The sequence below is a fragment of the Sorex fumeus genome, unplaced genomic scaffold (genome assembly GCF_029834395.1).
Source record: "Sorex fumeus unplaced genomic scaffold, SorFum_2.1 ptg000042l, whole genome shotgun sequence".
In the NCBI taxonomy this organism is placed as follows: Eukaryota; Metazoa; Chordata; class Mammalia; order Eulipotyphla; family Soricidae; genus Sorex; species Sorex fumeus.
The window spans coordinates 7,765,760-7,793,690 of NW_026606099.1; the positions used below are offsets into that span (position 1 = coordinate 7,765,760).

The following is a 27,931-nucleotide window of genomic DNA, read 5'->3' on the forward strand; positions in this document are numbered from 1 at the left end:
GGCCGCGGCGTCAGTGTCCGGAGCCGTACATCTTGTCCCACTCCACCAGGGAGTCCAGGTCCTTGGCGGAGGCCCTGGGGCCCACCTGGGCCAGCGCCGCCTCCAGGTCCTTGTAGGCCAGGGGCCGCTGCAGCCGCGGGAGGCCCGCGCCGGCCGCCGCCTGCTGGCACAGCTGCCCCAGCTGCGCCCCGGACAGGCCCTGGGTGCCCTGCACCAGCGCCGCCAGCTCCCGCTCGCTCAGCGCGCAGCCCTGCTGGGCCAGCGCCCGCTGCAGGATCTGGCCGCGCGCGGGGCCGTCGGGCAGGGCCACGTAGAAGCGGAGCGCGAAGCGCCGGCGGGTGGCCTCGTCCAGCGCGGCGGGCCGCGAGGTGGTGCCCACCACCAGCACGCCGTCGGGCCCCGCGCCGCCGCCGCCGCCGCCGTCCAGGCAGGCCAGCAGCGGCGCCTGCAGCACGGCCGCCGCGCCGTCGTCGCGGGCCGCGGGGAAGAGCGCGTCCAGCTCGCTGAGCAGGAGCACGGCGGGCGGGCGGCAGCGCGCGGCGGCGAAGGCGGCCTGGAGCAGGCGCGCGCCCTCGACGGCGCCCGGCGCGGCCAGCGCGGCCCCGCGGAGCCGCAGCAGCGTGGCGCCCAGCTGCGTGGCCAGGCAGCGGCCCAGCAGCGCCTTGCCGGCGCCCCGCGGGCCGAAGAAGAGCACGGCGCGCGGGGGGCGCGGGCCGCCGGGGTAGGCGGGCGGCCGCAGGAGGGGCCACACCAGCTCCTCCTCCAGGGCCGCCTTGAGCGCGCCCTGGCCCGCCACGTCCGCCCACTGCACGGGGGGCCCGCAGTCCAGCATGCGGCTGGCCACCAGCTCCAGGGCGCCCGGGTCCGCCGCGCCCTTGGGCGGCTCCCCCGCCGCGGGCCCCGCGAAGCCCGTCGGGGCGCGCTCGGGGAACTTGTCGAAGGGCTCGAGCGGCGGCGCGCCGCAGGCGGGGGCGCCCAGGCCCTTGAACTTGGCCGCCGGCTCGTCCTTGGGGCCGCCGGGGCCCGGCTCGTAGGCGCACTTGCGGCGGCGGCCGTCGGCGCCCTCGTCGGCCGCCTTGCGCTTCAGCGACGCGCCCGCGGCCTCGGGCAGGCCGTAGGGCGCGGGCGCGGGCGCGGGCGCGGGCAGGGGCGTGGGCGCCGCCAGCCCCGACGGCAGGTAGGGCGCGGGCGGCGCGGCGGGGGCCGGCGGCAGCGCCCCGTAGCCGGGCTGCGCGCCGTAGCCCCCCGCCGGGTAGTTGTAGAGGGGCGCGGGGGCCCCGTAGCCCGGCGGCGGCGGCGGGGGGCGGCGGCGGCGGCGGCGGGGGCGGCAGGAGCGCGGCGCCCGTCTGCGCGCAGTACCCGGGGGTCAGGTACCCGCCGCCGTAGCCCGCCGCGTACTCGGGCGCCGCCGCCGCCGACGGGCCCCCGCACGCATTGCCCGCGTAGAGGGGCTCAGGCAGGCCGCCCGCCAACGCCGGGGAGCCCCCGAGGCCCCCCGAGCCGGCCCCGCTCGTGGGCTTGCTGCCCGGGAGGCCCTCGTGCAGCGCGGCCAGCGGGTAGGGCGGCTCGGGCCCGGGCCACGGCTCGGGGTCCCCCTTGGCGCCGTTGAGGAAGGCCGCGTCGCCGTAGCCGCCCAGGGCAGGGCGCTCGTAGGGCGAGTCCAGGACCCCCGAGTACTTCTCCGCGTAGCGCTTGAGCAGGTTGGAGGCCGTGAGCGCGGAGATGTCGTCGTGGGCCCAAGCGTAGTGGCAGCGCTGGCGGCCCCCGGGGGGCAGCTCCAACTTGTGGGCCGGCGACGGGGTAGTGGAGGAGACGTCCAGGTGCTGCTCTGGCCACTGGCTGAGGGGCTGGGCGTGTTCCGGTGTCCAGTGCATCTTCAACAGAGCTGCGGGCGAGAGGAGAGGCCGGCGTGAGGTCCTGGGGCCTAGGGACCGAGTGACCACCCGCCCGACAGCGCGGACCGGCTGTTTTCCCGGCTCGCTAGGACTGCCCTGGCATCCGGCACTCGCTGTTCGTCCCTGCGACCCGGCTCTCAGAGTTACCTGAAAATACTTTCCTCGGAGGAGTCTGGAAAACGCAGAAGCAACGGCCAAGATGTTCGTCCTGGCCACAACAGCCCTGCCCCCGGGACACCCGACCAAACCCAATGTATCGAAGGGCCAGGCAGGCCTGGGAATGGTCGAGATCAGTGAGGCTTATTCAGCCTGCGGGTCCTGTACACACGGGCTGACCAGTGGGGAGGCTGCCCAGAGGCCTGGCCCTGGGCCCAGCAGCGGGTCCTGGATGCTCTGTTCGGCTCAGCCTTGCCCAGATCAAAGAGCTGCTCAGAGCCTGAGGTCAGAATGCTCCATCGCCCCTAGCACTGGCCGCAAAGAATTCCTTTCCTTGATGCTTGATACCCGTTAGACTCTCTCCAATGACGGCAGCATCCCTGGCTACATCCCTGGCTGCCCCCTTGCTCGGGACAGCTGTGTCCCATGGCAGGTGCTGCCACTTGCCGCCTTCTCAAACTGACACAAGATGCTTTAGGCTGATATGATACCCAGAACACTGGGGAAATTATCGAAGAGGGGCGCCGGAGTGATTGTATAGCGAGATAGTATAGCTTTGCACATGGCCAACCGAGTTTGATCCCCAGCATCCCATCTACTCCCGTGAGCACTGCCAGGAGTAATTCCTGAGTACAGAGACAGGAATAACCCTGGAGCCTCGCTGGGTGTGACTCAAAAAGCCAAAAAAAAAAAAAAAGTATCAAAGAGAGTCACTGTCACTGTCCTCCCATTGTTCATTGATTTGCTCGAGCAGGCCCAATAACGTCTCCATTGTGACACTTGTTACTGTGTTTGGCGTATCAAATACATCACAGCTAGCTTGCCAGGCTTTGCCGTATGGGTGAGATACTCTTGGTAGCTCACTGGGCTCTCCAAGAGGGGCAGAGGAATCGAACCTGGGTCGGCCAGGTCGGCCACGTGTAAGGCAAACGCTCTACCCACTGTGCTATTGCTCCAACCCATCAAAGAGAGTAGGTCACTAATTTGTCTCTGAGCTTCCTAGTAATCAGGCATGAGAAAGAAAAAAAGAAAAGATTTGATCAGGGTAATAGCAGGTAGAGCCTTGCACATGATTGACCCAGGTTTGATTCCAAGCACCCCCTACGGTCTCCAGCACTGGCCAGAAATGATTCCCTGAGCACAGAGCCAAGAGTAAGTCCTGAGCACCACCAGTGTGACTCAAAAACAAAACGCAAGCAAACAAACAAAAGGGCGTTCGCCTTACAAGTGGCCAACATGGCCGACCCGAGTTCGATTCCTCCGCCCCTCTCGGAGAGCCCAGCAAGCTACCGAGAGTATTGGATATGCCAGACACAGTAACAACAAAGTCTCCAATGGAGACGTTACTGGGCCCGCTCGAGCAAATCGACGATCAACGGGAGGGCCTTTACCTTTTACCTTTTAAAGTGAAAGGAAGCAAAATGTCCCTGGCATAGAGATCATGGGATCTGTTCTCGTGGACCTCTGGAAAAGAGTACCAAGAACTGTCATAAACAAGGTTCTCTGAGATATCCAGAAACACATCAGAATCATTCTCTGCTGTTTCTGACACTGTCCCTGGGCAGCAGCGAAGGCTTGAGCCAGTCTGGACAAGGACCTCGTGGGCTCAGGGGCCTGAGAACAGCAGCATCCTGGCGCTCTGACCCAGCGGGTTGGCCAGGAACAGGTGAGATGGCTCCGAGGCCTGAAATGTTTGCTTCACAAGCGTAAGACCCTGAGTTCCATCCCCAGGCCCACATGTCCTCATCACCATCACCACCAGGTGGCGCCTTGGAGACCTTTTACCACTGGTATGGTGATAGTGGCCCAAGCATTGAACCCTCAGGCCCAGGCGCCCAGAGTGCCCAGAATGGCCACTAGACACCTAATTGCTGCTGGGAGACCTTTGAAAAATGAACGAACAGGGGCTGGAGAGATAGCACAGCGGGTAGGGCGTTTGCCTTGCACGCGGCCGACCCGGGTTCGATTCCCAGCATCCCATATGGTCCCCTGAGCACCGCCAGGAGTAACTCCTGAGTGCAGAGCCAGGACTAACCCCTGTGCATCTCTGGGTGTGACCCAAAAAGAAAAAAATAAAATAATTTTTAAAAATAAAAGTGAACGAACAAACAAAAAGGTTAACACAAAGCAAAAAAATCTCAGACTAGGGGCTGGAGAGATAGCACAGCGGGGAGGGCGTTTGCCTTGCACACGGCCGACCCAGGTTCGATTCCCAGCATCCCATATGGTCCCCTGAGCACCGCCAGGAGTAACTCCTGAATGCAGAGCCAGGAGGAACCCCTGTGCATCGCCAGGTGTGACCCAAAAAGCAAAAAAAATAAAAAATCTTAGACTAGGGGGCTGAGGCGCTCCTTGGGTGTTCATGTTTGGAGCACCATCAGGAGCACTCCCAAGGGTAGCTCCTAAGCTCTGCCAAGTATGGTCCCCACCCCCACCCCCAAAAATCTCAGGCCAAATAGTCCCATACATATAGGAGTTTTTGCTGACGATCATTTCTCAAACCTCAACTTTTCATGACAGGCTCACTTTACAGTTTCAATCTTTTTGTTGTTGTTGTTCAATAAATGATGACTGAGCAAATACTAAGTGCTGCTATATTTGGCATGGAGGCTGAAGGATGACTTTAATGTTCAGCCGGGTACTGGGGACAGGCAGGTAACATTCTTTTTTGAAGTAGGGGAGTAGAGATCTGTGTCAGGATTCCGGGCCTAGGCTGAGTGCCATCTCTGGTTAAGAAGACCTCTCCAGGGGCTGGAGCGATAGCACAGTGGGTAGGGGGATTGCCTTGCATGCGGCCGACCCGGGTTCGATTCCCAGCATCCCATATGGTCCCCCGAGCACCGCCAGGAGTGATTCCTGAGTGCAGAGCCAGGAGTAACCCCTGAGCATCGCCAGGTGTGACCCAAAAAGAAAAAAAAAAAAACAAGACGACTTCTCCAGGGGCTGAAGCGATAGCACAGCACGTAGGGCGTTTGCCTTGCATGCGGCCAACTCGGGTTCAATTCCCAGCATCCCAGCATCCCATATGGTCCCCCGAGCACCGCCAGGAGTAATTCCTGAGTACATGAGCCAGGAGTTACCCCTGTGCAACGCCAGGTGTGATCCCTCTCCTCCCCCCACCCAAAAAAAAGACCTCTCAGCGAAGTGGTATCTTCAGTGGTCCTGAAGGGCAAAAAAACAAATCTACCCGACTGACCCAAGCCTTTCCAGAATCTTCACTTTCAGGAAGTCAGCACACAGGCCCTGCTCCTGCCTTCAAGGCGCTTGACTGCCACCTTCTGGAAAACTGTCCTAATGACCACCCATAAATTTCCCACAGGGCTGCTGTGGATTGGCCCTTTGGAAAGGCGAGGGAAGTCCTTACACGGTGTCCTCACTTGCGTGTTCACAGCACTCCCTCTGCTGACCTTACTACCTCCAGTCTCTGAAATAAAGCCACTCACACCCACACTGCCCTAGGAAGGCATCAGCCACAGAAAAAAAGAGAATGCAGGGGGTGGAATGACAGCACAGCAGGTAGGGCGTTTGTCTTGCACGCGGCCCAACCCGGGTTCGATTCCCATCATCCCATATGGTCCCTTGAGCACAGCCAGGAGTAATTCCTGAGTGCATGAACCAGGAGTAAACCCTGTGCATCACTGGGTGTGACCCAAAAAGCAAAAAAAAAAAGAGAGAGAGAGAGAGAGAACACAGAATTCCTTTTTTGGGGGGTGGGGGTGCACTTGGGAGCAGTTCTGGGAATATTCCTGGCCCTAGTGCTCAGGAGTGACCCTGGAGATATTCAGGATACTCAGATACTCAGGAGTCACAGCAAAGGTCTGCTGGGACCTGCAGTTGTAGAAGGAGGCTTGCCTCTCACACTGGAGGGAGACATGGAGGAGGCTGTGTGGGCCACACTGCAGGCAGCCGAGAGCCCGACTGGGGGCGGGCTCACCCCACTGAAACACTCAGCGCAACCAGCCGACCCGGCTTCAATCCCCGGCACTCTACTTGGACCCCTGAGCACTGCCAGGAGTAACTCCTGAGTGCAGAGCCAGGAGTTATATCCCTGAGCCTCACCAGGTGTGGCCCCCCAAAATAAAAACCTAAAAACATTGTGGGAAAGCACGGTCCAGTGGAGGCAGTGTGGAACAGTCAGCAGTGCAGTGAAGAGCCAAGGGGTCCGGGGCCAGAGTGACTGACGGAAGAGTGGATAGAATACTTGCTTTACACACGGCTGGCCCAGCACCCCATGTGGTCCCCCAAGAAGCTGCAGGAGCGATCCCTGAGCGCAGAGCCAACAGTAAGTCTGAGCATCACTGGGTGTGGCCCCAAACTAAAACCAAAGAACCAGGGGCCTAGGGATGGCTGGAAAGGCTGCACACATGCAGGGGGCCAGGCTACAGTTCCTGAAACCACACAGTTCCCCAATCATCACCAGGAGCGACCCCCACCTAGTGCCGGCCACGTGACCCCAAAACCAAACCAGAGCAGGGTGCCAGGAGATAGTTCAAAGAGCACCTGTCCCTTGGTCCAGACACCCACCGGCCCTAGTGGCCTCCAGCTCTGCTGGGCTAGGGTCACACCAGACAGGCCTCAGGCCTCCTGAGCACAGCTTTGGAGATCCCCAAAATAACCACCAAAAACCCAAGCTCAGGGCTGGAGAGAGTACAGTGGACAGGGTGCTTGTCTTCCATGCGACGGACGTGGGGCCAATCCCTGGCCCTCGAGCCCACCAGGAGTAAACGCTGACCACTGCCAGGTGTGTCTCCCTCCCCCACCAAAAGAAAAAAAAAAAGCAGGGGCCCAGACTTGCAGAGAGACTCACAACACGTCATTTCATCCTTGCGCAGGGACAGGGGACCACTGTTCTTTGAAAGATTCCTCCAGCACTGACAGGACCCCCTGATCTTCATCCCATGCCCCAGCACCCTGCAGGGGGCAGAGCTCACAGCAGGCCTAGAGCTGTATCAGGGCTCCATCCTGCTGCACAGATGATGCCCCGGCCACTCATTCGACATCAGAGATGCCACCGAGGGCAGGAGACAGCTCAAAGGGCTGAGCACGCGCTTGCATACAGGATCGGTCCCCAGCCCCGCAGGGTCCACAAGCACCACCAGGTGGGGCCCTTTCTCCTCCCTATCCCACGGTGGAGTGATAGCACAGTGGTAGGGCATTTGCCTTGTGCGCTGCCAGTCTGGCCGAGCCAGGTTCGATTCCTCCGCCCCTCTCAGAGAGCCTGGCAAGCTACTGAGAGTATTCAACATGCCAAACCTAGTAACAACAAGTTTCACAATGGAGATGTTACTGGGCCTGCTCGAGCAAATCGATGAACAACGGGAGGACATGTATTTGACATGTATTTGACCCAGAGCCCGGCAAGCTACCGAGAGTATCTCGCCCGCGCGGCAGAGCCTGGCAAGCTCCCCGTGACGTATTCGAGATGCCAAACACAGTAACAACAAAGTCTTCAATGGAGACGTTACTGGGCCCGCTCGAGCAAATCGACAAACAACGGGAGGGCCTTTACCTTTTACCTTTTTGACCCCATAGTGGGGTAAAAAACGATGAAAAGACTGAGGTGTAGAGAGCGAATACAGGCCCCGTTTACGCAGCAGAACAGGATTCAAACCCCGGCAGGGTGGCTACAGCCACTGCCTTCAGGACAGTGGTGCTCAGGGCTCCTTCCTGGCTCTGCGCTAGGGACCACTGTTGATGGTGCCGGGGTTTGAACCTGGGTAGGCTGCGTGTAAAGTAAGCGTCCGACCTATCATCTTTCTCCGTTCCCTCCCAAGCCAGAGAAGAGACTGAGGCTGCGGCCAGCCTTTACCCACTCTTTCTCTCAAGCCTGTGTGTCCCCTTCAATCTGCAGCTGGATCCCAAGTCGCCCACAGTCCCAGGCCAGAGAATGTTGGTCTCTCACCACCAAACAGTCACACCCCGGCTTCCCTTTCCTGCCAACCTGCCCTCGGACAAGCACCTACACCCCAGGCTGGGCCCTTTTGGGGGAGCAAGGTCAGACTTGCTCTATGAGCTCGAAAGACCACATGGGGTACCTGGAATCGAACCCAGGTCGGCAAAGCAAGCATCCTCCCTGGGCCGTTTTGGGGGAGCAAGGTCAGACTTCCAAGCTGCTCTTCCTCAGTAGACCCCAAGGGCCACGTGGCTCTGCACACAGAGAATACAGACTTCAGACTCCCGGTCATCTGGGAAGGGGCTAGGGCTGGTTCCTGGAGACGAGGAACCCTTCAAGCCCTCCCCTCATGAGGTCCGCCAGGATTAACAGGGAACAGAGGGCAGGGGCAGCCTTTGCATGGGCTGAAATTCAGGGCACAACTTCAATCCTGAACACTGTGCCCAGCACACTGGGCCCTCTTGGAGGCCAGATACTGGGATTGGCAACAAGAAACTTGCATGTGGAGCCCTTAGACACTGTTTCTGGCTTACAGCCCCCCAAACCCTTGAAATTCCCTATAAGAGAATTGCAGGCATCTTTTTTTTTCTTTTTGGTTCACGCCCGGTGATGCACAGGGGTTCCTCCTGGCTCTGCACTCAGGAATCACTCCTGGCAGTGCTTGGGGGACTATATGGGATGCTGGGAATCGAACCCGGGTTGGCCACCTGCAAAGCAAACACCCTATCCTCTGTGCTGTCGCTCCAGCACCAAGAATTGGAAACGGGGCTGGAGCGATAGCACAGCGGGTAGGGCGTTTGCCTTGCACGCGGCCGACCCGGGTTCGATTCCCAGCATCCCATATGGTCCCCTGAGCACCGCCAGAGGCAATTCCTGAGTGCAGAGCCAGGAGGAACCCCTGTGCATCACCGGGTGTGACCCAAAAAGAAAGAAAAAAAAGGTATAGTGGGAATCTTGGGGTTCGTACCAAGTCCCTTTCCTGCACACCTGAGTATAAGTTATTATGAGTGTCCTGGGAGGTCCCTGGAGATGGGGGGGTTCTGAGAAAGTACCCAAGATGTGGAGGTAGGACAGTTGGCACCCCCTTCCCCATTCCATGGGAGAGGAAGAGATTGAAAATGGTGTTGGTTAGGATGAGGCAAGAAACTACGTGGTGGATGGAAGCTTCCACAAAACCCCGGAAGGAGGAAAGTTTCTGAGCTACTCAGCACACAGGGTGTGGGGGTTCAGCGCACCTGGAGAGAGTATGGAGCCCTGCACCCCTTCCGACTGCTCCTGATCCAGGTCAGCTACATTCCTGAGAACAGTGACAAGGGCAGCGAGCAAAGGGACCACTGAGGAAGGTCCCAGCTCCAAGGGTCTATCCGCTGCCCTGCTGATCGACTTGCCTGGCCACTGGCACTTGAGTGGGCAGGGGATCAAGGTCTCGCCCTGTGAGTCTCACACTGCAGGATCGATCAGATGCTACGTCCAGGAGAGTGTGGAGTGGAACCATATGACATGCTACGAGTGTCAGGCACCTACACCCCATCCAGCATCAGAGGAGAGGCAGTGCAGGGGAGGTACAGAGGACAGGCCGCAGACCCCAGGCCACCTCAGCCTGCAGCTACAGTGTGACCACAGTTCCTGCTTCAAGGCCCAGGGGACAGTGGGTGGGGACGAGCCTCAAAGAGCGTCTTGTCTCTCGCTGGGCCTGTTACTGACTTTGACGCAGGCAGTGTCCAGGCCTCCCTCTCGACCCCTAAGTGGACCCTACGGTTCTGTAACCCAGAATCCTGCTGCCAGTGCAGAGCTGGGGGTAAGGAGGCTAGGATAGGGGGCTCCAGGCTGCAGTGGAGAAGGGGGTACCACCCCCCTGGGCAAGCACCTCACTCCTCAGGGCTCCATTTTCTTGGCCTGGGACAAAAGGGTCCGGAGTGGAGAACCCCATTGTCGGCAGGATGGAAATCTCATTAATCTATTCACCCAGGCTCACACAGGCCTTTTGTCCTGGGCTTTTTGTCCACTGCTCACAACGGGTGCCCCAGGGGGCTCTGGCAGCCTGGAAGAGCTTCCAGGACTGTCCCCCCCACACACACCACCACCACCACCACCGCGCCCTGCCCCCAGGCCAGTTCCACCACCCCACGAGAGGAGAAAGGGGTCTTGGGAGGACCAGCCACCCCCTTCAGCCCCTGCTGGACCCCTTGAGTCCTGCCTAGAGGGACTCAGGGAGGCCTCAGGAAGTGTTCAGGGAATGGACACCAAAGAGTCACGAGGGGCTGGAGCCATAGCACAGCGGGTAGGGCGTTTGCCTGCAGGCGGCCCGACCCGGGTTCGATTCCCAACATCCCATAGGGTCCCCCGAGCACCGCCAGGAGTGATTCCTGAATGCATGAACCAGGAGGAACCCCTGTGCATCGCCGGGTGTGACCCAAAAAAGCCAATAAATAAATCAAATATTTAAAAAAAAAAAAGAAATAGCACAATGAGTAGGGCATTTGCCTCACACACAGCCGGCCTGGGCTCCATCCCTGGCATTCCACACGTCCCCCGAGACCCAAAACCAGAGGCAACGCCTGAAGCACACTGGGTGTGGCAAAACAACAAAAACCACACAGAAGGTTGGAGAAGGAAGTACGTGGGGGAGTGTGTGTGTGAGTGCGTGTGTGTGAGTGTGTACGTGTGAGTGTGTGTATGTGTGAGTGTGCATGTGTGTGAGTGAGAGTGAATGTACGTGTGTATGTGTACAAGTGTGTGTGAGTGTATGTGTGTGTGTTTGAGTGTGTGTATTTGTGTATAAGTGTATATTGGCGAGTGAATATGTGTATAAGTGTGTATGTGTGAGTGTGTGAGTGTACGTGTGAGTGTGTGAGTGTGTGTGTATTTGTGTATAAGTATATTGGTGAGTGAATAGGTGTATAAGTGTGTATGTGTGAGTGTGTATGTGAGTGTGTGAGAGTGTGTGTGTTTGGGTGTGTGTATTTGTGTATAAGTGTATATTGGTGAGTGAATGTGTATAAGTGTATATGTGTGAGTGTGTGTGAGTGTATGTGTGAGTGTGTGTGTGAGTGTATTTGTGTATAAGTGTATATTGGTGAGTGAATACGTGTGTAAGTGTGTATGTGTGAGTGTGTGTGAGTGTGTGTGTGTGTGCATGTGTCAGAGAGAAGGGCAAGAGGAAGGAAGAATGAGTTCCGGAAGTTCAGCGAGAGCTGAGGCGTGGGGGTGGGGAGGCGGTGTCAGCACAGCACCTAAAATGGGCGTCTGGACGGAGAGCACTGGGATACTGAGAGCGTGAGCCGGAGGTCCTTGAGAAAAAAAGAGAGGGGGGTGGAAGGGAGCAGGCGCGCAGCCCATCCCTGTCACCACTCAGTCGCAGCCCGCTGGCCCCACAGACAGTAACATGAGCCCGGGGGGGGGGGGGGGTGGCCTCCTTCTGTCCAGTGTCCTTCCCACCTTCCCAGGTGGCAATTCGGAGCTGGGGGCCGTGGGCTGGACAGGGGCGGGGTCCTGGCTTTGTGGGAGAGGGGGACTGGGAATGGGGCGCGGGCCTAGGGCCTAGGGCAGGAATGGTGGGTGCCGCCTGCCTTCCTTGGCTGAGCGGTGTACAGACCCGCTGGTAACTGTGAACATCGCAGGCCCGTTGGTGTGTGAGCCCAAGGGGATCGGGGAAGGGACCAGAGAGAGTCTAGCAGGCAGGTGCCTGCCTCGCATGTGGCCAACCCAGGTTCAGTCCCCGGCATCCCATAGGTTTCCCCCAAGCCCCTGCAGCAGTGACCCCTGAGCATGCCCTGAGCATACTGGGTGTGGCCCAAAAAAAAGAGGAGGGGAGGGGAGGGGAGGGGAGAAAAGGAGGAAGAGGAGGGAGACGCAGGCAGCAGCCTGCCCTTACGGGCACAGCGCAGGGCCCCATCCTGGCCTGCACTAGCAGAAAAGACGCAGCCCAGGGTCATCGGCACAGCCTCCAACTACATCCAACTGGTCCCCGTTCTTTCCTTTTTTTTTCTTTTTGGCTTTTTGGGTCACACCCGGCGATGCCCAAGGGTTCCTCCTGGCTCTGCACTCAGGGATTACCCCTGGCGGTGCTCAGGGGACCCTATGGGATGCTCGAACCCGGGTCGGCCGTGTGCATGGCAAACGCCCTACCCGCTGTGCTATCGCTCCAGCCCCTGTCCCTGTTCTTTTCACCAGAACAAAACTCACGAGCAGTTTAAATATCATTTCTGGGGCTTGGGGGCCTCACCCACAGGTGCTCAGGGCTTACTCCTGGCTCTGCACTCGGGGTCCCTCCTGGCCAGACTAGGGGCACCATCGGGAACCAGGTTTGCAAATCAAGCACACAAAGACACCTGATTTAAGAGTTACCTAGAGAGGGCCCAGGGGAGTGGGATTCAATCCCGAACACCACATCGTCCCCCAAGAGCCACCCGAAGTCCCCTCTGAACACAGAGCCGAGACTAGCCCCTGAGCACTGCCCAGTGTGACTCAGAAACAAAACCAACAAAAACCCTGCCTGGACCTTCCCTGACTCCTCCCCTACCAGCCCTGCCCGGCTCCCGTGATTGGCTGGGGGACCCGGTATGAGGGATCCGTGTACGGGGCACCGCCCCTCCCAGCCACCAATCCTCCGCCTGCACTGCCCATTCCTGGAGTCCATGGACCCTCATCCTCCTTCCTCCTCGGCCTCTTTCCCGCTATCTCTCTTCTCTCTTCATGCTAATTCCCTGCCACCCAGCTTGACCCGGACCCCGGAACCACCAACACACACATCGCGGGCTCTACATCAAACTGTGCTTCCCTGGGGCTGGAGCGCTAGCATAGCGGGTAGGGCGTTTGCCTAGCACGCGGCCGACCCGGGTTCGATTCCCAGCATCCCATAGGGTCCCCTGAGCACCGCCAGGAGTCATTCCTGAGTGCATGAGCCAGGAGGAACCCCTGTGCATCGCCGGGTGTGACCCCAAAAGTAAGGCCCTCCCGTTGATCGTCGATTTGCTCGAGCGGGCCCAGTAACGTCTCCATTGGAGACTTTGTTGTTACTGTGTCTGGCATATCGAATACTCAAATAAACTGTGCTCCCCACAAAATGTCCCCACCTCCCACCCTAGCTGGCCTCACCTGCTTCTGACACCTCTGACACTTCCGGTCCAGTACCTGGTTGTCGTAAGTAGCATCCCCAATCAGATGGCCTGACTTCCCACCCCACCAGCCCCTCAAGCTCCAGGGGCCATTTCTGACATCCCTTTCACGCCCCCCCCTCACCCCCCACCCCCAGAGAGCAAGTCGGGCTGGTCCACAATCAAAATCTCTCCAGTGAAGCCTCCCACCCGGGGACTGCAGCAGACACCCACCGCGCCCGGTTTCTGCCTTGTCCCCCATCCTCTGTGCAGCATGGTGGCGACCCTTGAAAGCGGGTCCGATCACAGAATTCCAGAAGCTCTCAACTCACTGGGGTAACAGCCAGCAGCCTCCATCTCTGACTGAGGGACTGTCGCCCCTCCACCCCTGACTTCCCCTGCGGCCACCCTGGTCTCCCTGCTGTCCCCCCAGCCCTCGCCCGGCTGTGCTCTGTGCCCGCCTTTAAAGCACGCCCTCTTGGGCCCTCTCAAGACCTCCCGACACCTCCCAACATGGCCCTGTCTGTGCCTTGACTGTCTCGTACCAGCAGAAAGTTCCAAAGGTCCCTCCCGCCAGAGCCCCAGCCACTGGGACAGCGCCCTCACGGACTCTGCGCAGGCCCTTCAAGGGGCTGGCGTGGGTTAAGGGCTAGAATCAGGCTCAGCACACGCAGGGCCCAGATCTGACCCCCAGCTAGGTGTAGTCCTGGCGGCCCTCCTGGCACGCTGGCTCTCCTTAGCACCACCAGGAGTCATTTCTGAACGCAGAACCCGGAGTAACCCAGAGTAACCCCTGAGCATTGCTGGGTGTGGCCCAAAACCAAACAAAACAAAGGATGCAGATGCGAAGATCTTGTGTGCAAATAAAGAAAAATCCCAGGTGGACAAAACCTCAGCACACAGGAGCCAGCAGGTGGCAAGAGAGGCCGCAGGGCGGGGCGGAGAGGCCGGGAGAGCTTGGAGATGCCAGCCTGGCCGGCACCCACCCCAGCCCCGGGGCCCCACCTGGCCTTCTTTATTTTTCTAATCTCCCCCTCCCTTCCCCTGCAGTCGGGCCTCTCTGGGAGAGGACAAACGGGGATGGAATTCCCATCAAAGGGCAAGACACATGGGGAAGAGATCAGGGCCCTTGGGAGCCGCCTTCTCAAGGTAGCCGGCCTCCCCCCCACTCCGATCCGAGGGTGGGGGTGGGGGACGGCAGGGGGTGCCCTGGCCCTGGGCTCCTCATATGTCAAATGCCAAACAGCAGGAGGTCAGGCTGTCCAGGCGGCCCCCAGCTGGGCTGTGCGCAGGCGCTGGGGGGGAGGGGAGCCTGCAGAGGTCCCTGCTGGACGGCGGTCAGGGCCACAGACAAGCCGGCCATCTGCTGTGGCCTGAGACACCGGCCGGGGCCCAGCACCCTCCGCAAAGAACCTTCCCAGCGCCCACTGCTGCCCGCCCAGCTTGCTGTCAGAGAAGCGGGCACTGGGAAGCCGGGGTGGCCAACACAGGGGTCTCACGGCCCGCCCACCTCTTTCTCTTCCAGACTGGCACCCCCAAGGGCATCCCAAGGGTGCCTCCGAGTGAGAGCTCCGTGATCTGCTCCTCAGATCCCACGCCCGCCGCCCCCTTGCTACACACAGACCCCGACACCTGACCAGGAGAGGGAGGCCCACCGCAGAGACCACCAAGGCCTTCCCTGGCCCGGGAAGCTATTGCGATCTACACCGCTTCAAACCCATGGTGCAAATGGTAAGTTATTTAAAATAAGAAATCAAAGCACGGGAGTGGGGCTGGAGTGATAGCACAGCGGGGAGGGCTTTTGCCTTGCACGCGGCCGACCCGGGTGCAATTCCCAGCATCCCATTTGATCCCCCGAGCACGGCCAGGAGTCATTCCTGAGTGCATGAACCAGGAGGATCCCTGTGCATCGCTGGGTGTGACCCACAAAAAAAGAAAAAAAAAGCACAGGAGTAACATGAAATCCAATAGAGGTTTCTCTTCCTTTTCGGTTGTTTGGGGGCCACAGCCGGCGATGCTCAGGGATCACTCCTGGCAGTGCTCCAATGACCGTTTGGGATGCCGGGGATTGAACCTGGGTTGGCCGCATGCAAGGCAAGTGCCCTCCCCGCTGCCCTGGCGCTCCGGCCCCTCAGTCTTTTCTCTCTCCTGACCACACTGAGGTCTCTGCTGTCCCCAGGACCTTCTCAGAGGCTACAGCTCTGGCCCCACCAGCACCCGCCCCCCCTCCAAATCTGGGCCTCGCACCTTCCTTCCGTTTCCTCCCGGGCCTGGGGTCCCAGGGAGACTCGGCCTACACTGCTCTCCTCAGGCCCCTCCCATCCCCCTCCCTGCCGCTGATCTGCTGATCTGTCACCTGGTCTTTGGGCCGAGCTTCCTCATCCTCAATCCCAAGGACAGATGGAGGCCCAGTGGGAGAGAATCAGGACACAGCGTGTCCTCTCCTGTGCTGACAGACCCCAGGGGTCACAGCTGTGTCCCCTGAGGCCCGGCTGCTTCCTCGTGTCCAGCCTTGTGTCAGCTTAGCCTGGGTTACAAACGGAGAGGGGAGACTGAGCAGGGATCCGGGGGTGCTGCCTTGTTCCAGCCAACACCCCATCAGCACCCCACCCAGTTTCCTCCCTGGGTGCCACGCGGTCTCCCTGCAGGACTAGAAAAAGCCCTGGCGGTCCCTGAGCACTTGGAGGGGGTTCCAGAGATCCTGGCACCACTGGGTCCCAGCTGTCCCACACTCACGCCTTGCTTGCTGAAGCCCACCAGTGGGGGGGCCCTGTGCGCCACGTGGGCACACCCTGCCCCAAAGCAGCCTCTCAGGTGGGCAGGCCTGCGCCCACCCGTTGGGACACACGCTGAGTTAGCTGATCCCCACAGATGGGACACGAGGGTGTGAGGACAGACAGGGACCCAGGCAGGCAGGGACCCGACCTGTTCTGAGTAAGGGCAGTTCTGAAGGAAGATTCAGTTTCTGCCCAGGGGCCTGAGCCAACGGACACCCCCCAGGACCCTCCTGACTCTCTCTGTCTCTGTCTCTGACTATCTCTGATCCGTCTCTGTCTGTCTGTCTCTCTCTCTCTCTCACACACACACACACACACACACACACACACACACACTCACACTCACACACTCACTCCCAGCTGCTGCCCTGAGCCCCGCCCCTGGTCTCCCCAGCCAATCGCAGTTTCAAAGGGCAAGTCCCACCGCCTGCAGCCCCCAGGGAGTGTATTAGCACATTTGAGCTGCTCGGCCTGCCCCGACAAAGCCTCAGGCCTTGGGAAGAGATTGGGGGGAGGGGGGAAGAGAGGGGGGGAAGGGGGGCGTCCTCCCTCCTCATTCCCGGGGAAAAGCTCTGGCCTAGTTTAAGCATTCTGGGGCACAGAGGAATTTGGGACACCCACCCCCCACCCCCTCCAGCAGTGAAGAAGCGATCCATAAAATCCCCATTTACACACTCACTGATCAAACGGCCCATCAACCTTCCCGGCTCCCAGCCCTCCCCCAACTCTCGCGGGTCTAGGGGAGCCTAGAGCTCAAGCCAGGGCACAGGGTCTCTGTGGATTCTGTTTGTGGACTCGGGCCTGGCTCCCTGCCCCAGAGGGGGCAGCCGCGTCCGTCGTCCGTCGTCCTGTGATGGGATGCCCGGGGGTCCCCGGCGGCTGGGAGGACACCTTTGTCTGCAGCCTCAACCTCTCCCTCCTGCCCGGCCCTGGACTCCAGCCTCCTCCGAGCTGCTAATCACTTTCCCAGCCGCAGCCTCCTCTCCTCCCCACCCCCCTTCCTTTCAGCAGCCCCTTCGGACCCCTGGGAGCCCCCGAACCTCGTCTTCACCCCCACTCTCACCCCCCAGGAGCAAGGGCTGTGTTTCTGCCAGCCTGGAACTCCCCAAGAAAACCCTTTGTCCTCCCCGGTGAGATTCTGTTTGCCACACGTGGGGGGGTGGGGGGGGCCGAGGTCCAGCCCCAGAAAGCCGTTCTGCTCAGCAATCCCGCTCTGGGACGCCAGCAGGACCGGCTCAGTGCCGGCATGCAGCGGCCAGGCTGGGCCTGTCCCTGCCGGCTGCCTGCCAGGGCCCAGGGGCGCAGTCCCGTCGCTGCCAAGGAAGGACTCAGTGCTCCCGGCCTGAGTTGCAGACAGACAGACACGCGGCAAGTCCCGGGCCTGGGGACCAGCAGGAAGGAGGAAGAGTCACTGGGTGGCCACTCTCCAGGGAGCTCCGGGCAGGCCACTCCCCCAGCGGCCACTGCTCGTGAGTCTCCTTCCTTCCACTCCGCGGGACACGCGCCTTCTTCCTGCCTGCCTGCCTGGACATTTGAGGCACGTGGGTTCGACAGGAGTCTGCAGTCCAGGCTGGGCCAGGCCCGGGGGTGCCCATCTGCCGGTCGCAGTGACCCCTGCTGGCTCCCGTGGCTCGGGGACCGCCTGGGTGATGGGTAGCTTCCCTGAGCAGGCTGGGGAGTAGGTCGGCAGGGAATGGGGAGCCTTTCCGAGAGCAGCTAAAGGGGGGCCAGGCCTTGGGACTGGACCCCAGAGAGACCCTCAGGTAGATCAGGTCCAGGAAGGGGTGGGCTTGAACCGACAGGCTCCAAGGAGAGACAGGGCGGCCCGCAACAGCTGTGGGGGTGGCTGGCCTTCCCCGATCCCCAGGCCACCCAAGCTGGCCCAGGCTCCCTAACCAGCCCACCGGACTCTGCCACTGAGCAGCTGACCACGTGGCCCTGAGGTCCTCTCAGCCCACCAGCCGGGCCCAGCGTCCACTTAGCCAGTGTCCACCCTGCGCACCCAGCCTGGCCCAGGGGTCTCTGCTCTGTCCCCTCCCTGCAGGGCCTCTGGCTCTCCCGGGCTCCCACCCATCCATCCAGTGGGTCACTGAGTGCCCACGGCACCCTCAAGTGGCCTCGGCTCTCACACCTCCAACCCCTGCTGGACCCACAACACCACTCCTAGTCTCTGCCCTCCTAAGTCTGGTGCTTGGGCCCTTCGCTCCAGCCCCCACTGGTTGGCCTGGCCCCAGAGGTGGGTCAGTGGTTCTTTCTTTTTTTTTTTTTGTTGGCTTTTTGGGTCACACCCAGCGATGCGCAGGGGTTCCTCCTGGCTTTGCACTCAGGAATGACTCCTGGCAGTGCTTGGGGGACCCTATGGGATGCCGGGGATCAAATCCGGGTCGGCCGCGTGCAAGGCAAACGCCCTACCTGCTGTGCTATCGCTCCAGCCCCTCTTCTACCCCTTCTTGCAGGGGGGTTATACCCAGCGGTGCTGACTGGGGCCAAGGGGATCTACTTACTCCTGGCCAGGCACTCGAGGGATACTCCCAGCAGTGCTCAGGGAAGATTCCAATGCTGGGGATCAAGCCTGCCCCCCTCCAACGCATGCAGACCCTGCATCAGCCCCCCGGGTCTTCCAGTTGGGATCCCAGCCAGCCCAGCCCCACCCACCGCCGCTCTACCACCTCAGCCCACCCTCCGGGTCATACATTCTCCCACTCGAACCCTTCTCCCAGTTTGCAGCCAGGGTGCTCCCAGCCTCCCAGTGCTCCCGTGCAGGTGCTCCGCGGCATGCAGGACATGGGGCTTGCCACTCCCTGCCCTGCTCAGAGAGCCCGGCCTGGACCCTTGGGCCAGCAGGTGCCCCTTCTGCTCCCCTTCCAAACTCGCCAAGTCTCAGCTTTCAGAAAACCACCCCTGGACCAAGTGTCACAGCACAATAATCAGTTCAGGGCCTCTGCGGGGCTGCCAGGTTCCAGGCCTCGGCGATCGCTTCTTTCTTCTTGTTGCTCTATTAGTTTGTTTGTTGGGGAGGGGGGCACACCCAGCTGTGCTCAGAGATTCACCCGGCTCTGTGCTCTGGGACTCACTCCCGGCGGGGCTCAGGGAACCATATGGGGTGACGGGGATCGAACCCGGGTCAGCCACATGCTTTGGCAAGCGCCCTGCCCTCTCTCTCTCTCTCTTTCTCTCTCTCTCTCTCTCTCTCTCTCTCTCTCTCTCTCTCTCTCTCTCTCCCCGGCCCTGTGATTACATCCTCTGAGGATTTTCTCCTCTCTTCTTCTTCCCCGGTTGCTGGGAGCGCCAGAGGAAGCCTGGGCCTCACACACAAGGCAAGTGCTCTACCGTGCCAGCCACACCGTGATCCGGTAATTCCTCTTTTAGAGGAAGTAGGGGCTGTTGGGGACCTTGCCCAAAGTCGTCTATTCATTGCTCAGGGGTCGCTCCAGGTGGCAGTGGGGGTGTCATGCACCCCGAAGAGTGCCGGAGAATCCACCCCGAGGCTCCCACATGCCAGGCAAGTGCTCAGCCTCTTTAGGCTAGGAATTCTTCCTCCTGATGAGTCACTGCCACAAGGTGACCGCAGGTGAGCCCCGCCCTGTGCCCAGCTAGAGCCAATCCTTCGCAGGGACACTCAGCCTCTCCAGGTCCGGGATGGCCTGGCGGAGGAGGCCGTGGCTACTGGCCAGCCCGGGCTCCCTCCTGCAGAGCCCATCTCCACCCTGGCTTTCCTGAGGAAGCCTCTGTCCTGGGCACCGGGCCACACCGCTGAGGGAAGGAAGATGAGGCGGGCTGGCACCGAGTTTCCGGCCTGGGCGCCTCTGGCAGGAGCAAACCTGGACTTGTTCTCCGAAACGCATGATCGGAGTACAGGGGGCCTCTGTGTCACCTACTCTCAGCTGGGAAGAAGGGGACGCGGCTCAACAGGGGAGCAAGTGCCTCACGTGTGTGGGGTCCACGCACCACACACACACACACACACACACCCCAATCCAGGGGCTGGAGCGATCGTTTTGCGGGTAGGGCTTGCACACGGCCGATCCGGATTCGATCCCCGGCATCCTATCTGGTCCCCCCTACGCAGGAGTAATTCCTGAGTGCAGCACCAGGAACAAAACCTGAGCAGAGCCCCCGGTGTGATTCAAAAAAAAAAAAAGCAAATAAATAAATAAACCCGGACTGAACCCCGATCACGAACAACTTTGTGTATCTCACAGCGATTCCATTTCAAAATAAATAAATAAATAAAACTTCCCCAGGGCTCAGGGAGTGCTCCATGGCTCGCTGGCAAAAATGCCCAACTTGAAGGCAGGAGTCAGTCCACCCCCACCCCTCAGGCCTGAGAGCCCCCCCACCCCGGCACCGCTGTGGTTTGGCTGCCCCGACCCCATCACCAAGTGTGTGTTCGCGTCCCCACAAACATGTGCGAGCATCATCGAGTGTGCGGCTCCCGGCACGTACCACAACCACAAAAATACAAGAGCACCCCAATTCAAAGAGCCGGTCCTCGAAACCACAGCCCCAACCACAGGGAACTAAACACACACGCAGGGGGCTGGAGCGATAGCACAGCGGGTAGGACGCTTGCCTTGTATGCTGCCGACCCAGGTTCGAATCCCAGCATCCCATATGGTCCCCCGAGCACCACCAGGGGTAATTCCTGAGTGTAGAGCCAGGAGTAACCCCTGAGCATTGCTGCGTGTGACCCAAAAAGAAAAGAAAAAAAAACCACACACAGGGCAGCTCCCTACGCAGAACCCAGTTCTCTCCCAGGCCCTAAAGTCACAGGCCTCAGCCAATTGGGAGGAGGAGTCGCGGGCTCTACCCACTTCCTTACCCAAGGTGGACCTGAGTCGGCATGGGGGGCATGGGACCCCCAAGAAGTTTAAGCTTGAGACTGGAGCAATAGTCTAGCAGGTGGGGCACTTGTCTTGCACACAGCCAACCCGGGTTCGATCCCTGGCCCTCCAGACGGTTCCCCAAGCACTGCCAGGAATGATCCCTGAGCACAGAGCCAGGAGTCAGTGCTGAGCTCAGCCAGAAATGGCTCAAAAACAAACCAAAAAAGCAAAACACAAAGAACTTAGGTTTTACAGTGTGGGTGCTCCCGGCCCCAAACATGCCCTATGCATGAGGCGGGTGAGAGAACCCCCCAAAGATGGCCCCTCCTGTACATGGGGTGAAAGAGAAACAGACCCCTGCAGGGCCAGGCCTGAGCAGAGGCAAGGAGCACGTCCAGACAGCCCCCTGGGCTGCCCCCCACACCCCGCGCCCCTGCCCAGCCCCAGGGGTGCTGAGCTGAGTAACTCCAGTTATGCGGCCTGGCCGGTCTACCCGGGCGGGAGTGGGCAGGGCCGTCCTCCAGGGGTGGCCCCACACCTGCAGGCCCACGGGAGAGAGGCGCTTCGGGGAAATGAGAGGCAAAGACTGAAGAGGCACCAAAATTCCTCCCTGTCCGCTCAGAGGCAGGGCCCGTGTGCCAGACCCGATGGTTCCTCTCCTCCTCAGGAGGCAGGCGACCGAGGGGGAAACTGAGGCACAGCCAACTTGTCCAGGCCATCAACTGAAGTGCTCCGCCAAGGGAAGTCAGCCTCCAGATGCTTCTTTCTGGCTCTCACGCAAGATCAATGGGTCAAGACCCGGGGCATCCCCTCTGGTTCCCTGAGCCCCACCAGGAATATATTCCTGGATGCAGAGCCAGGAGGAATCCCTGAGCACTGCCAATGTGGCCCCCACACAAAAACAAACAACGATCCGAGGCTCACGCGCCCCCTCACACCCTCACCACCACCCCTCCCACGCCTCTGTCCTCAATCCTGTCCCCGACTTAGCCACAAACCCCAGAATTCACACATTTCCAAGCACCTCTGAGCCTCCCTCCCCGGCCAGGGGCACGGCCAGGCTGTCAGCAGGCCCGTGAGGTGGGCAGCGGGCAGCCTGGAGCCAGGAAGTTTGTTTGTTTTGTTTGCTTTTGCTTTTTGGGTCACACCCGGCAATGCACAGGGGTTCCTCCTGGCTCTGCACTCAGGAGTCACTCCTGGCGGTGCTCAGGGGACCATATGGGATGCTGGGAATCGAACCCGGGTCGGCCGCGTGCAAGGCAAACGCCCTACCTGCTGTGCTATGGCTCCAGCCCCAACCTGCAGCCAGTAGGGGGGTGCAAAGTCCCCCTTCCTTTCTGCTGCCTGAGTCACACGCTGTCCCTGGGTGAAGCGCTCCTCATCAGCCAGGCCCCAGTCCCAGGTGCTGGCTGGCCCGGGAGGGGCACTCTGCGGTTTTCTGGGGCCACCCCCAACCTGTACTTCCAAAAAGGCACCAGGCTGAACTTCCGGACTGGAGCGCATTCCTGCCAGGTGGGCACCCCAAGCTCCATTGCAGGGTCCCCTGGCACTGCACAGCCCATCCAAGCATCTCAGGGAGTGGCCCTCTGAACCCCCAACTGGGAGAATCCCCCCAATTCCCAGGAAAGTCTGTAGCCAGTGAGTGTGAGGGGGTCCCAAGGCCCAGGAATCCCTAAGCTGGCAGGCACTCTAGGGCGAGAGGTACCGGCACACTGCTGGTGCTCGGTGCTCGGTGCTCGGTGCAGTGTCAGCAGCAGGAGGAACGGGAGGGGCTGGACAGAGAACTCAGAGGAACAGGGTGCTTGCCTGGCATGCTGCCAATGCGGGTTTGATCCCTGGCAACCCATACGGTTCCCTGAGCACTGCCAGGAGTGATCCCAGAGCAAAGAACCAGGAATAGTCTCTGAGCACTGTCGTGTGTGACCCAAATAACAAAAAGTAAAATAAATGCACACTGGGGGCCCAGTGAAGACTCGGTCGCAGAGGACCTGTGTGACGCCCCAAGTTCAAGCCTCGGTACAGCCCCAGAAGCCAAGCCGAGTGTCTTGATGGCACCACAACTGGAATCAAGAATGTATGAACACCACAGATAAAGCGTGAGGAACCCCCAGTCACTGACACAAAGGGGAAAAAAGGGGGGGACATATTAACACACCCACAAATCTAACAGAAAAAGAGAATGCAAGTCCATCCACATGCATGAACCCAGCACCAGGCTGGACTGTGGGGCGAGGAGGGCAGGGCAGGGGACAGGAGAGGCAGGCGTGCTTGAAGGAGAGCCAGTGCACCCTCCCATCACCCCAGGATTCTGGACGGATAGTCTTATATATTTTTCTTTTTTTTTGCTTTTTGGGTCACACCCGGCATTGCACAGGGGTTACTCCTGGCTCATGCACTCAGGAATCACTCCTGGCGGTGCTCGGGGGACCCTATGGGATGCTGGGAATCGAACCCGGGTCGGCTACGTGCAAGGCAAATGCCCTACCCACTGTGCTATCACCTCAGCCCCGGGATGTTCTTATATTCTTATCCCCCATTTGGAAACTGAGGCCCAAACAGTGACTCATCCAATGTGATTCGACATAATTAGTGATTGCAATGTGGCGTGAAGGTGGTGGTCCATGACTGGTGGGCAAAAAGGTGAATGGGGATGGGGGGATTCTGGATCAATAGCACAGCGGGTAGGGCATTTGCCTTGCATGCGGTGACCCGGGTTCGATTCCCAGCATCCCATAGGGTCCCCCGAGCACCAGGAGTAATTTCTGAGTGCACGAGCCAGGAGTAACCCCTGTGCGTCGCCGGGTATGATGCAAAAAGCAAAAAAAAAAAAAAAAAAAAAGGTGAATGGGCACTAACTGCCCAACGGAGACTGGTCCCTTGCACACGGCCCAGCTCTGCCTCTCATTGAAAACCCACCCCGTCCACACCAGAGATGAACAGCCAAGGCTGCCCGTTGGTGGGGACAGGCCAGGGTCCTGAGCTGGGACAGTTGGGGGGAGTCAGCAGAGCCGTGACAGCCTGGCCAAGCCTTCCCAAGCCCCAAACTCTTCCAGACAGTTCAGCTGTCCCAGATCTGGTCCTGCCTCACAGACACCATGCACAGAGCTGGTCCACAGCTGAGGCTTGGAGTTGGGCGAGTCCTGCCTGAAGGTTAGCTATGGTCCATCACATGCTGCGAAGAGCTCTGCTCTCTTGCCACTCCTGGTTCCCGGGGACAAGCAAAACGGCCCTGACCACTGGTCTAGAAGGCCAGACTAACATGGAGTCAGCACGGAGTGGGGGGAAGAGGGGGAGTCCCTTGACTGCACCACCCAGCTGGCTGGTGGGGCTGGCTGCCACGTAGGCATCTGGCTGCGAGGTCCCCTGGGCTTCAAGAGTCCTAGAACCCTCCAAGCAGCATGCAAGTTCCAGTGTCGCTTGAAGGATATACACTTTTCTGGGGGTGGCTTTCATCCTTCCCTCTGAGGGGTCTGAAAACCCAAAACAGAAAGTACTTATGCCCCCAAAATGAGTGGTCTCAAAAATTGCATCTATCCCTAGCATTCCTGGGCCGCTTACAGCTCATCTCAAACTCCAGCCCGCAGTCTTCAAGGCCCCCTGGTCCTGCACTTCTGGCTTCTTCCCAGTGCCAGGCTGGGCCCGAGTGCAGCTGCCCAGCGGGCCTCTTGGCTTTCTCCACCCCTCTCCAGGCCAGGGCAGAACTCTTAGCCAGTCAGATTTGTGTCTCCTTCCCGGGCCCAGGAACCTCTCGGAGTCACGCTCCTGCGCGGAATGTGGTTTTCATTAAACCGGGTAAAGGAGCCGTTGCCGGCCAGCCAAAGGCTCAGAAGCAAAGTTGTGCTAGAAGACAGAGAGGGTGCGGGACTGTCCACGGCCCTCCCAGCTGACCCTTAGCGGGGAAGGGGACGGCACAGGGGCTCCTAAGGGTCCTGCCTCTGTAGCAGTTAGGGGCTGGGGGTGGGGGGAGGGCAGTCTTGACCCAGATAATAAGCAATTGTTAATGTGATCCATATGGGTCCTGACTGGCCTCTCTGTTTAACAGGATGATAATGGCAGGGAAAGAATGCCGGTCTGTGGCGAAAGGAAGGGGCAAAGTCCTCCCGGACTTGGGGTGGGGGGGAGGGTCAGCCCCAGGGGAGGAGGAGACCCACCCAGGGGTCTCCACCCACCAGGCACACGCCCACCGTGTTATTTGCCCCGGAGTGGCCAGACTCTGTGTTCTGTGGGCTGTCCTGACAAAACCCCTTTTATTCAGCCAACAAATATTTACCAGACACCCAGAGGTGCCAAGCCCTGTACCAGGCCCTGGGGGTGGGGTGCAAGGAAGTCTGTGCTAGCTTCTGCCCTCCAGGAGGTAAAGCTTCTTGGGGGACAAGCCACAAAGGCCGGGTAACCACCCCAGGCCCCCCCATACACACACACACACACACACAGGTGCAGGCCCAACCCAGCGGGAGAGGCTGCTGCGTCAGCCAGGCTTCAGGCAAACGCGGAGGAAGTGTGGCATCCGAGTCAGGCCTTGAAGAATGAGAAGGTTGTGGAAAGACAGGGACAATGGGGGAGGGCACTGGGCTGAGGGGACAGCCGGCGCGAAGGCAGAGAGGCGTGAAATTGCGTGGAGAGGCTGAGATCTCAGCTACAGGGCGGCGGCAGCCGGGCAGGGCAGGGGAGGGGAGGGCGGAGATTCGTCCTGGACACGGATGAGCGCGAGGAAGGCAGGAAAGGGCCGGGGACGCCGGCAGGCGCTCTGGGGCGCCCGCCCCTGCCCCCTCCAATTGTCCACTACTGGAATTGTCCACTACTCCCGGGGTCCGGGGACCCAGCCCACCTTCAGGACGCCACAGCCGGAATGTCCAAACTCCGGCCCCCTACTCCTGAGCAGACGGGGGTGGGGTGGGTCCACCCCCCCCCCGGAGGAACGAGGGCTCCCTGGCCCGGGGGCCACTCCGCTGCCCCCAGACCCAAATCCCCTGCGGCCCCGAGGGCTCCCCTGGGCGGGGAGCGCAGGGAGGGCACGAGGTCACTCCTCCCAGGGCCAGCGGCTGCCGCACCGAGGGAACCGAGTGGAAATCAACGCAAGGGTGTTAAATACGGGCAGGGGGATTTACGAGGCCTGTCACCCGCGCCGGCGCCGCCGGCCCGCGGCCCCGCCCCTTTCGCGCCCACCCCAGGGGGCCCCGCCCCGCCCCCGACCCCCGGCCCCGGCGCGGGGCGTCCCGCGCGCCCGACGGGGAGACGCGCCTGTTCCCGACTCCGGCTCCGCGGCGCGCCACTCGGGAGGAGGGAGCGCGAGTTGGAGCGGCGCGGGGGGCTTCTGGCTGGAGTCCGAGCTCTCGCGCCGCGCCGGACACTCCGGGGAGGCTCCGGCAGCGGCCACCGAGAGGCGCCCCCTCCCCCCCGTCGGGGCGCGAGCGTGCTGGACGCGGACGCCCCGGCCGGGCAGGCGCGCGCCCAGCAGCCCGGGACCGTGCGGACCAGGGCACCGGCATTCTTGCGTGCCCGATTCCCCCCACCCCGAATCAGTCTCCATGGAGACGGGGCCAGGCAGCCTGACAGCCCCCCGGCCTACGCCTGATTTAGTGACTGTCCCTTTAACAGCCCACCCACCCGTCCGCCGACCCCCGCGCTCCGGGCCGCTCCGGCCGCCTCCGCCACCAAATCGGCCTCGGCTGACCACCTACTGGGTGCCCTCCCCGCCGCCCCGGCGCCTCCGCCGAGCGGTGCCCCCACTCGGGGGTCTCGGAGCTCGAGAGAAAGCCCCGAGGAGCGCGCAAGTTGAAGGGGCGCTCCGGGGGGCGGGGGCGAAGGTGAGCGCGTCCTCCCGCGACACCCCGACCCTCGGAGGGGGCTCGGGGCCCTGGGGCGGGCGACGGGGCGGGAGGAGGGTGGGCGTCCGGGGCGCCGGCCCGAGGCGGCCCGGGTGCGCTGTCACCGTCCCGCGGCCAGGCCGGGCGTCTCGGGGCCGGGCACCCCACCCCCACCCCTCCCACCCGCACAGGGGCCGCCGGACAAAGACCTGACGGAGTGGGAGGGGCCAGCGGGCCGGCCCTCGGGCTCCGGACACTGGATCCTCGGGGGACCCGAACCCGCAGCGCCGGCCGCCCGCCCCCGCGACCCCGCAGGCTCCCCCCAGAGCCCGCGGCTGGCCACTGCGGCGGCCCGAGGGCCGGGGCGGGCGGCGGACCCCCGGGCAGTGACCCTGGGCTCCCACGCAGCCGCCCGGGTCTCCGCCGCCCCGGCCCCGGCCCCGGCCCCGCGGCCCCCGCCCGCCGCGACCCCCGGCCGCCCCGCGCCCCGAGCGGACAAAGCTGCCCGCGCCCGACCCCGCGGCCCCCGCCCCCGGCCCCGGCCCGCGCCCGGCCGCGGCCCGCGTACCTCGGCATCCCGCCGGGTCCTAGCTGAGCGTGCGCGGCCTGGGGGGGCGTCCGGCCCCGGGGCCCGGGCGCGGGCCGGGGGCTGCTGGCCGGGGCTGGGGGGCAGCGGCGCTCACCATGCTGGAGCCGCCGCTGCTGCTGCTGCGGCTGTTGCGGCCGCCGCGGCCGGGAGCGGGACTGGCCAGTGGGGGTGGCTGGACAAGGGGCCGCCCCGGCTCCCCCGGCAGCAGGACCCCCACCCCGCCCCCGCCCCGCGCCCTCCCTCCGGCCTCCCTCCCCTCGCGACGCGCCTCCCCCGTCCCCGCCCCGCTGTCCACTCCCGCCCCTCGGCCGGCCCCGGCCACCCCGCGCCGCCCCGCCCCGCCCCCACCTCCCCCGGGCCGGCCCCTCCTCCCGCCCCCGGCCCGGCCCGCCCCTCGCCCTCCCGGGCTCGAAAATAAATTAGCCGCAGAGGGGGAGAAAAAGAGCAAATGACCCTCGCCGTGGACTGGCCTTGCGCCGCGCGGCCCGCCCGCCCCCTTCCCCGGGCGTCCGAGCGGGAAGTCGGGGCGGGGCGGAGGCCGAGCGTCCCGGGGGTGGGGGCGGGGGTGGACGGACGGACGGAGCGGCCGGCCGGGTCCGGCCGCTGGGCGGGAGCGGCTTCCCGGGCCGAAGGGCAGAGGGGACCGCGGCCGCCCGGCCAGCCCGGCCTGCTGGATGCCCGCGCCCGGGTCCGCCGGCCTTCGCCGGGCCCCCGCTTGCATCCCTCCCCGCCCACCCGCGCCCCCGGGTAAACTGAGCACCCACCGGGCCCCAGGCTCCACTGAGCCAGCCAGGGCCAGGCCTGGGACTGCGAGTGACCCGGCTGGTGTGGGCAGGAGGGCCAGCCCGGCAGGGCCAGGCCGCGCGGGTGGAGCGTGAAGTCTAACCAGATG

The 27,931-nt window shown here is 61.8% G+C and overlaps 1 protein-coding gene across 1 annotated transcript; it reads right to left on the reverse strand.

The window, feature by feature from the left end:
* On the reverse strand, positions 1 to 27,218 carry FIGNL2 (fidgetin like 2). Its single transcript, XM_056120216.1, is given in 3 exon segments — positions 1 to 1,307; positions 1,309 to 1,885; positions 27,019 to 27,218. Coding segments are annotated over 2 exon segments (1,863 nt in total). The 5' UTR covers positions 1,875 to 1,885; positions 27,019 to 27,218; the 3' UTR covers positions 1 to 10.
* Between the last annotated feature and the right edge of the window lie 713 nt (positions 27,219 to 27,931).